This window comes from Gastrolobium bilobum, unplaced genomic scaffold, assembly GCF_033153095.1.
Source record: "Gastrolobium bilobum isolate Gb01-03AN ecotype WA unplaced genomic scaffold, APGP_CSIRO_Gbil_v1 utg4966, whole genome shotgun sequence".
NCBI lineage: Eukaryota > Viridiplantae > Streptophyta > Magnoliopsida > Fabales > Fabaceae > Gastrolobium > Gastrolobium bilobum.
In genome coordinates this window covers 55498-65530 of record NW_026896250.1, presented here as the reverse complement: position 1 = coordinate 65530, position 10033 = coordinate 55498, and the positions used below count along the sequence as shown (strand labels likewise).

The window sequence follows — 10033 nt, the reverse complement described above, 5'->3', positions numbered from 1 at the left end:
TGTAAACGAGTTTCAAGTTAAAATAATGAGAACTGGTGCCAGAAACTGATATTGGCTATGAAAAGCGCGTACCGGAAAAGTGCTCCAAAAAATATAATAAAAATATGATAATTCTTGTAAAATTGAGTAGGTTAATAATCCAAAGTTTGGGATTAAAATGCTAAGCGTAGCTATTTTTGCTAATATTGTGTGTTTGATGTTAAGTGAGCTATATATATGACTTTTGGGCTCAAAACCCTAGGTTATTCTATTCCTACGTGACCTTTGGAGGCTGATCAGCACTTTGGTACTGTTCCATTGCTAGTCACCTTGCACCTTGTGAGCCAAGTGTCCTTTTCTTCCAAGTTACCTCATTTTCGGAATTTTGGTGCATTGGAAGGTATACCATGATCACCCTTGTGTGTTTTGATGTTTTAAGCTTGTTTAAGCAATTAAAAATCGTAACTTGAACCATTTGACAAAAGGAAGGTGTTTCTGGGTTCATAACATGTTAATAAACATCTGTTTAAGGAGTTCTTGGACTCTAGATCGAGTTTGGATCATTGGAGGTCGATTTTACCTTTAAAACTTAGTTTTCTGCATTCTGTCGAAGAAGTATTCGAATACTTTTCGGGCAGTATTCGAATACTTCCTGGAAAAAGGCAGTAATCGAATACTTCGCGAGACCGCAGCGACCTAGTTTAGTAAAATTGCGATATCTCGAGCTTCAGAGCTCTAAATTGTGTGAGGTTTAGACCTATGTGAAGCTAACACATAGGGCTACAAACCTGTAAATTTTCAGATCCATTGGATAAGTGTATTTCTCTCAGTGTATGTTTGAAATCGAGACCCTATTGCTGGAAATTCAGCTTGTTGTAGGAACTTTGCAAAAATCATAACCAGAGTTATACAACTCCGATTGAGGCATAAGATATGTCGTTGGGAAGCTTGAGATGTCTAGTTTAACATAGTAAAATATTAGAGTATTTGGTAAAGATTTTCAATGGTAGTTTTTATCTGGTAGTCGAATACTCATGGCAGGAGTATGGGAATACTTTTCTGGGAAGAAAAGTATTCGGATACCTTTGAAGAAGTATTCGAATACTGGAGAGTATTCAGATACTTGGGTATTCGGATACTGGGGGGAAAAGTATTCGGATACTTGGTAGTATTCGAATACTTTAATGAAAGTAATCGAATACTTTCTGGAGAGCTGGAGTATTCGAATACTACTCGTGAAGTATTCGAATACTTCCTGCAGAAACAACATGTAATGAATTAAAATGAATAGGAAATACTTAATCACTTAATGTAATCTGAGCTATGATTATTGCGGAGTAATTATGGTATGGGCAGATTGTGATTGTGCTGTTTGTGGGCCTTGAGCTGTGTGGACTCTTTGTTTGGATAGCTAGCTTACAAGGTAAGCTTTCGTGTCCTCGGTTTAGCCATGTTGTGTTTCCACCATGTCCCATGGGGGTATGGTTATATGCATGCTGTGTTACATGCTTTGAATATTTGAAATGCTGTTGAGCTTTATGTGTAATGGCTTTTAATATGCATGTGATGTTCCATCTTGACGGTAAGCCTGAGTATGTGGCGTCATACAAGACGGTGATCCGGGGTGGATGCAAGTGGCGTCTTGCACTATGTGTGGGTATTAGACGTATTTAAATTCTGCATTTCTCTAGCCAGTAGAATAGAATTGACACACATGACATGATTATCTGCTGCATTGCACTATTTTAGAACTGATGATGATAAACTGCTTTTGAACTTATATTGCACATGTAAGTAAGCTTGAGGTGGAAGATCCTTGAGGACCCCTTGCTTTACTGAGATTTCTTGTTTAGAGATCTCACCCCACGTTTGGGGAATGCTTATTTTAGGTTCAGGTAGTATGGGGACTGATGTCTCTGTCGGCAGGAGGCCAGAGCTTAGTTGATGATTATTGCTGTTAGTTATGCTGACCTGTGTGAATGCTGGATTTGGATGTTGTTTATGTTTTCTGCACTTATATGCTTATGTTGCTGTTGTTGAGACTGATGTTGGGCTTTGTTTCCTTATTTGGGTGAGCATGGGGTTTGTCCATGCCACTTTGTGGTTAGTACTCTTAGTTGGAGTTGTATAAACTGTTAGATGGTCCGGTCTACGTTTTGTAGTTCCGTGACTAGAGACTCATACTTATGTTATTTAATTAATGAGGTATTTCAGTTAGCTGTTTATTGCAATATACATACAGGCGATGTTTTGAAAATGGTTAAGTAATCAAGTTGGTAATGGTTAGTGACATCATAATTGAAAAGAAAAAGATATTCTGCAATTTTAATTAAGCGCAGCTTAATACAATAACATGATAACATTACCGGATATATACGGGGTGTTACATTGGTCAGTATGGTCCCTAACAGTTTTAACAAAGGGGACCAGTAAGATCCCTAACATTTTTATCGGGGTCTTTTTTGGTCCCTGCTAAAGTTTTGTTAACACCAGTGCCAACATTTGCTATTAACACACCAGCAATGTCATTTCCCCTCGTACATGCCGATATTAGTCATGCATAACACAATCAACTTCTGCATAATTCACACCAAGACATTCTTAGTTTAGTCTTTATACATTGTTCTCATTCCTTTTTTTATGTCCATCGAGTTTAGTCTTTATACTCCACGGCGGTCTTGTGTCCCAGAGAATCATTAATCCAACCACCAATGGCTGCACCGAAAATTGCACCAATCAAGGCCATGCCAACAATTAATTCCTGCAATGCAAATGTAAGTAAAGGTATTAGCATTAGAATCCTGCTAGCTCCCATTCATGCATATATATATCAGCAACTGTTAAACAATTATTAGCCAAACCAAAACATGCAACTGATCTATAGTTACCTGAAGGAAGCTACTATTCTTGACGATTTCAAAATCCTCTTTAATATACAGAAGGGCCCTTGACACCACACCTGCATTTATGGAACCATATATATATACATGAGCTGAGAATTTTACAACGTACCAACCACAAATTAATGGCATTTCAAATTAGAGAAATTGAAATGATGGTTAGGTAGTACCAGTATCATAGCCGAAGAGAAGACCACCAATGCCGGCGGCAAAAGTGATACCGACGATGTAAGAGTTCTGGAAAAAGGAGATTTTCCTTTCGGGATGCATCTCCAAGTAACCAGAGTTTCCCGCCATCATTGACATTCCCATGTCGGCCACCATTGTCGCTGGCTTCTTAACTGCCCCAACACGCTCACAACATACAAATTTGGAGACAAAACAAATAACTAACAAGACGTACCAATGATTAATGATTAATGATGAATGATGAATTGCGAGACAACATTATATAGAGCGCCAAAACACTAAATTTGGAATTCCAGAGAGTTCCCTTCCCTTCCCTAGAAAGTAGTTCATTTCTCAACGATAATTAACATTATATAGACCATAACTTATTGTTCTTTTTTATCTCCATGGTTTTGTTGAGATTCGCTGGTGTAATGAATTGTTGTTAATGCAATGTATGTAGCATGGCTGATGTATTTGAAGTTATGTTTATTGGCACAAAATGTTGTATAAACTCGATGGAGATAAAAAAAGGAATGGGAACAATGTATAAAGACTAAACTAAGAATGTCATGGTGTGAATTATGCAGAAGTTGATTGTGTTATGCATGACTAATATCACATGTACAAGAGGAAATGACATTGTTGGTGTGTTAATAGCAAATGGTGGCACTGGTGTTAACAAAACTTTAGCAGGGACTAAAAAGGACCCCGATAAAAATGTTAGGGACCATACTGGTCCCCTTTGTTAAAACTGTTAGGGACCATACTGACCAACGTGGATGAGTCTCTCAAAACGACGTCGTTCCTCAACCCACGTGGCCTCCAGCATGTCACTTAACGTGACACATTATCACCGTCATTGACACCGTCAGTTTTGGATTGACAGAAGGACTAACGTGGGTCCTGTTTCACTTTGTTGGGGACTATCTAACGAGTTTATTTTTGTGAGAGACTAATTTGGGCACCGAGTTTTTTGTCATGAACCAATTTGGGTCTTTACTCTAAAAATTATAAGAACAAACTCACAGAATGTTGGAAAGGATGCTAGTATGCGGAGAATCCGAGCTCAACTATGTTGTCTTCTTAAGACAATTTATTTCGTTTATTGATGCCGAAAGTTGATGAATAATTGTTTCCTAGGATAGAACGGATTGCGTGTCTCTGGAATGATAGCACTATCAATCGAGAGTCCAAACAAACACAATTGAAGGCTTGAGAAATCATATTATCTAATACTGTGGTGTGGACTCTGATGCACGGACACGCTATTTGAAAAAATGCATGTCGAACAACGACACGCGGTCAATATTTTTTGACACACGATCAACGTTCCGACATGCAGTCAACATTTTTCGACACATTTCTGACAAGCAGACAACTTTTTCCGACACATTTTTGTATCCAAATTTTATTTTATTTTATCTTTTTAACTAAACATGAAAAATTAATTTATAAATCAAATATTTTCTGTTATGAAATTTAAGCTGAAAATTTAATAAGGCATGAAAATTTGGCAGAGTAACGATGCAAAAATTCTGAATGCTATTTTTTATAGTGTGAATATCTATATATAGACACCGATAGGGCATCCATTGCCGTCGGCCAACTGTTGGGATTGACGGCGAAGAACCATTACGACTGGTGACGTTCAAAATTAACCGAACGCATCATTTCAGTTCTAAATCGAAAGCGAAAAGAAAGAATTGGTTTGGTTCAAAATAAGCGGGAATCAACATATAGGACAGGGGCATTTTGAAAAAAAAAAAATTAATTTAATAAAAAATTATTTTTATTTCTCGTACACACACGGTGACACGCGTGACCGATTCGAGTCGGACGGGCAACGAAGTACGTGGCGTACCAAGGCCACCTATGTCTTCTCTCCTTTACAAAAATTGAGTGCCCCTGAGGGGCAAACAAACAGGTGAGGTGGAGGTTTATGAACCTTTCCAATTCTTACTATTTATCCAATGTGAGACTTCTACCTATACACCCCTTTTTGTCTTTTTTTTTTCAACTCACTTCTTATTCATAACCTATGAAATTTAAATACAAAATCCAATATATATATATATATATATATATATATATATATATGAGTTTAGCGGATGTACAGTCAGTGACTGCACTTAAGGATTGATGCAGTCAACTATGTAAAACAGTGTACTTTGGTATACTTTCGGGAGTACACAATTATAATATTGATTATAACTATGTACTTCCAAGAGTACATAGTGAACTACACCAATCTTTAGGTGCAGTCACTTTACAAACCATTTTCCATATATATATATATATATATATATATAGGGATTATATTTATGTCATTCAACATGAGATAAACCAAATTTCTATACACACATAACAAAGGTGGATTCCACCTCTATTTTTTCTCTCTCCAATTTTTTGTTGGTCTTTCCATATATATATATATATATATATATATATATATATATATATATATATATGCGGTTTTAGTTTGTCATTTAACATGACAAGAAAAACTTTCCTACACACACAATATTTTGTGGTGTTCACACTTTTTAAAGCAAAAAAAATAAAAAAAAATAAAGCACACAAAACGAATCTCTATCGCATTACACAATCACTTTTCCTACAACATAACTCTAATGCATGGCCGGTCCGTTGCTTGAACCGGACCGGTTATATGATCGGTTTATCGATTCACGGGTCGACCCGGCCAGGTCGGTTTGGGTTTAATAACACTGGTTTAATAAGTACCTTTAGGTCCTGTCTTTAAACAATATATGTCTTTCTTCAAAACCACAAGCTTTGAATTACAAGTCTTAGGCCTTTTTTTGTTTGTCTATGAATCTCTCATTTGAAACACCTAGAAGCCTGCTAAGACACATTTCATTAGACAGATAGAGAAAGAGGAAATTATTCAGAAAATTTCATTAGACATTTAAACCCCACAAAAGGATTAGTTAGATAATTTAGTAATTTCTTTGTTGAATTAATTCACGCCTATATAGATTGGTTATTGACACGATGAGATTTACAGGCATTGCTAATCTCATATGTTATGAGGAATTAATTAAAGCAAACAATTTCTACCTTTTTTAAAAAAAATCCCTTTTCTTTTCCTATTAAAACGATTTAGACCTATTGATATTTTCTGTGTGTTATTTATTTAAATTTTAAAAAGAGTAGCTTAATTCACTCCTATTTTTCCTCTCTTCTTGAAGTGTGCGTTTCTATTGGGTACAGTACACTCTTTTTACGTTGCCTTCTTATCCCAAATGTTTCCCTCTCTACTAATTTTTTACAATCTTAGATCCCGCTTTTTTCTAAGCTATCCACCCTTGCTTCCTCCTTCATATTCTCATTCATCATCTTCTTCCTATCTGATTCTCTCAATGCCCTATGGTACTGACCTTCCCACACTCCCAGTTTGATGCAAATGGCAACCACAACAGTGTTTCTCTCTCTCATCTTTCTGCTCTCGCTCTGCTTCATCGGAACCGTTAGATCTGTAAGAATGCCCTTCTCTCTCTCTCTCTCTCTCTACGTTCGGTTGGTAGGTGTTGCCGAGATTTTTGAGCCAAATTCAATCAAAAGTTTAACCAACCAGATGGGTTCCAAATTATACTATATTTTAATATAGATGATTGATGGAAGTAGTCTTCGTAACTACTATATTGTGGCTGGGCGTTCGGAGAAGTACTTAATGATGATATTATACTTAACCTAAAATAGATAAGGATAATGCTAACTATTAAATGATATCTGGCCTAGTGGCCTTTGAATATAAAATTCTCGTATAGGTGGAGGAACTAAGAAGCTGCATAGAAGGTTGTTTTATTTTGTGCTAAAACATTTTTGGTCCTAGAATCAAATTAAGATGATATAGGTCATATTAATTTGGAAAAAGAAAAAGAGAAGAGGCTGTTAACAATCATAAGACTATTACATTGGAAAACATTCATTTTTACCCTCGTTTGATTTTACCCAGAGCACCTGTTTGTTTTAATTTCTCACACATACTGATTGATCATCCAGATAGGCCCCAATAACCTTCCAAAGATAATGTTGGAATGAAGGCTCTGCTCATGTTGTTAGATTGGTTTCATGCATCTGATATGAGCACTTAACAGTTTAAAATAAAACTTCAAAACTTCATGGAGTTTTACTGAAATAAAGTAATGCTCCTTCAGGGGCACCTGTTTACTCTAATTGACTGTTCTTCCTGTCTTCTTTTCATATGAATAGAGTTGGTTAATTACTTAATTTATTAATTGGCTAAACCTATTCCATTTCAGATATCATCCTGACAAGAATGCTAACGATCCTAAAGCTGCCGATATGTTTAAAGAGGTTACCTTTCCTTATAATATTTTGTCAGACCTTAAGAAAAGGCGTCAGTACGACTCAGCTGGCTTTGAGGTGATATAAGTTGTTTTAATATTATGAACCATTATCAATCCTCCAGGTTTACATTTTCCGTTGCTTTTTACTGATTCCAATTTTTGTACCATTTTTTTTCCCAAACTTCTTTTTTTCTAAAATAAAATTTTATCTTGAATCTCTTCGCATGGATCATTAAAACAAAAACAAAAAACTCCCTGTTAAACCCGAGTGGTGAAATATTTCATGTTTATGTGTAGGCTGTTGAATCAGATAGCCAAGAGTTGGAGTTGGATCTTTCAAGTTTGGCTGCTGTCAATACGATGTTTGCAGCACTTTTTAGGTAAGAAGGCTGAATATGCTTCTCTTTGAATTGACTTTTTAACCCCTTTTCTCTTGTTGAGTGCTTAAACATAGCTACATGTTTCCTTTTGTTTTGAGTTCTTCCTGTCGGTTCTCTAGTTTTCCCTCCTTTTCATGATCAACTTTCCCCATACATGACAGTAAACTTGGTGTGCCAATCAAGACAACTGTATCTGCTACTGTTTTGGAAGAGGCACTCAATGGTTTAGTTACCATTCGTCCACTTCCATTGGGGCAGTTTATATCTAAAAAGGTGAGCTGCTTCTATTTTTAATTCATTGATCCCTATTTAGTCACATTTTTCTTTTGTTTATTTTTTTGGTACCTTCATCTGACAGGTTGAGAAGCAATGTGCACACTTCTATTCAGTTACAATAACAGAAGAGGAAGCACGAGCTGGGTTTGTTTGTCGAGTGCAATCATCAGACAAAAGCAAGTTCAAGGTTGGAATTTAAATCTCTGCCATTCATGTATATAAAGATTGCATGTGAGTTATGATCAACCTGCTGATCTTAAAATATTTGTTCATGCTTCATGGAGTCTGGTTTCTTCTCAGAATTCTATAAAAATATATGATTTCCAGAAAGATTAGTTTTTTGGGGGGTGGGTGTTCTAGATACATCAAATGTTCATTTTATTTTCCTAGAAATAAATTGGTAGTTTGAACTCTTGGTCAACTTTTAAAAGCATTTTGAATTTACTCGAATATCCATCCATTATGCTATTGATCTCCTTCTGTTGAGCAGTTTCACATGTCCTGGATCTGTTTGAATAATTAGGAAGATTATCATTCGTCTTCCTTCCCTTTATGTGAGTACTGATTTCTATAGCTCAAGTTGACGTCTGGCCCTTTATTTTCCTTGATTACAAAAGCACTTTTCTCCCATTCTCCTTTTAGCTTATTTAACTGCATCTGTTGAATATTGTGGTGTCCGAAGACAGTGTGACACCCCTTCAATAGAAGGGCCAAGTCCTTCCTTCATCATGAGGTAATTCCATCCATCTAGCTTATACAATTTCTTTTTACACATCTTAAAGGTGGATGGATTGAATAAATAATTAGAACAGTATTCCAGTGACAGGATGTTACAAAAGATGTATTGTTGTTAGTTAATGAACTTGACAGGTATATATAGTTGTGGTTAAAAAAGATGGTAGCGTTATTTTGTCATCACTTTCGTAGAGAATGCTAACTTTATGTTATACATTAGTTCCTTTGATATTTGGCAGAAGACTGAGATGGAATTTTAAGAGCTGCTAAATGTTGCTGAGAAAACCTCTGGTCTGTTCTTCTCATATGAAGCTAATTTAACTCTGAGGTGAACTTCTTTGGATATTTTTAGCCGTCTTTCATTTGTATTTGTGACTTGAACATGATATAGTTCTATTTTGATATTATAATTCCCTGCCTTACACTCATAAATATAGAAATATCTATAGAGATGAAACTGCCCTTGCATCCTCACTTTGATTAGTAGGTGCAATCATGCAACCTGTAAACCTATAGAAAATGCAGCCCCCTCCCCTTAAGTCCATCTATTGTAGTATGTACAACTTTTAGCATGGAATTTATGATAGCAATGCATTTATGACGGCATTGCATCATTCTTTGATATTTTAACAGCCAAATTATTAATGGAAGTTAAGTGCATGCTGTAGTAGGAAAAGAAAGAACACATGATAGTGCTTCTGCCAAATTATTATGTTTCCTTTGCTATCTTGAGACGTGGCCTAAGAGCCTAATTTATTAATGAGGCTGAAGACAAATTTGATTGACCTCAGGAACTTGGGATAACCCTTACCCAAAAGGGATCTTGATAATTATATTGTTGTTTCCTCTCCTGTGCTTATGTTATGACTTTGCTTTATAACCTTACATTATTTTGATTCGGATATGCTTTGATTTTGCAGGAGTACTACAACCTGGTGTTGATGTCAAGGTCTTAAATTGATGACTACCTAGTTTTTAAGCGTTCTTTCTTCCTCTGCTTTGTATTTACTATTTATTCAGCAGTAGCTTTTCAACTCACTTGTTCATAAAGCATAACATATCTGTCGTAGCTGTTGTGATTTTCTTGTGTCATTCTTAATCTCTACATGGTGTCAATAGACTAAAGAACTTTTTTATATTACAATGTCGTAGCAGCAAAATGCATTGTAATAAATAAATATACAAATACATTGTTAAACAATGTTTTGTTTGACTCACTTGTTCATAAAGCATAACATATCTGTCGTAGCTGTTGTGATTT

The 10033-nt window shown here is 35.8% G+C and overlaps 2 protein-coding genes across 2 annotated transcripts; one reads left to right on the top strand and one right to left on the bottom strand.

Annotated features, from left to right (window-relative positions):
- Nucleotides 1-2632: 2632 nt before the first annotated feature.
- LOC133298458 (inositol transporter 1-like) lies at nucleotides 2633-3203 on the bottom strand. The gene is made up of 3 exons (XM_061497748.1): nucleotides 3050-3203; nucleotides 2868-2938; nucleotides 2633-2740 (listed from the first exon to the last, which is right to left on the bottom strand). The coding sequence occupies exons 1-3, from the start codon at nucleotides 3201-3203 to the stop codon at nucleotides 2633-2635; spliced, it is 333 nt and encodes a 110-aa protein (XP_061353732.1).
- Nucleotides 3204-6436: 3233 nt separating this feature from the next.
- Nucleotides 6437-8713, top strand: LOC133298461 (chaperone protein dnaJ 16-like). Its single transcript, XM_061497752.1, has 5 exons — nucleotides 6437-6546; nucleotides 7334-7457; nucleotides 7679-7761; nucleotides 7923-8034; nucleotides 8120-8713. Exons 2-5 carry the CDS (start codon nucleotides 7377-7379, stop codon nucleotides 8234-8236), a joined length of 393 nt encoding a protein of 130 aa, XP_061353736.1. The 5' UTR covers nucleotides 6437-6546; nucleotides 7334-7376; the 3' UTR covers nucleotides 8237-8713.
- Nucleotides 8714-10033: the final 1320 nt, after the last annotated feature.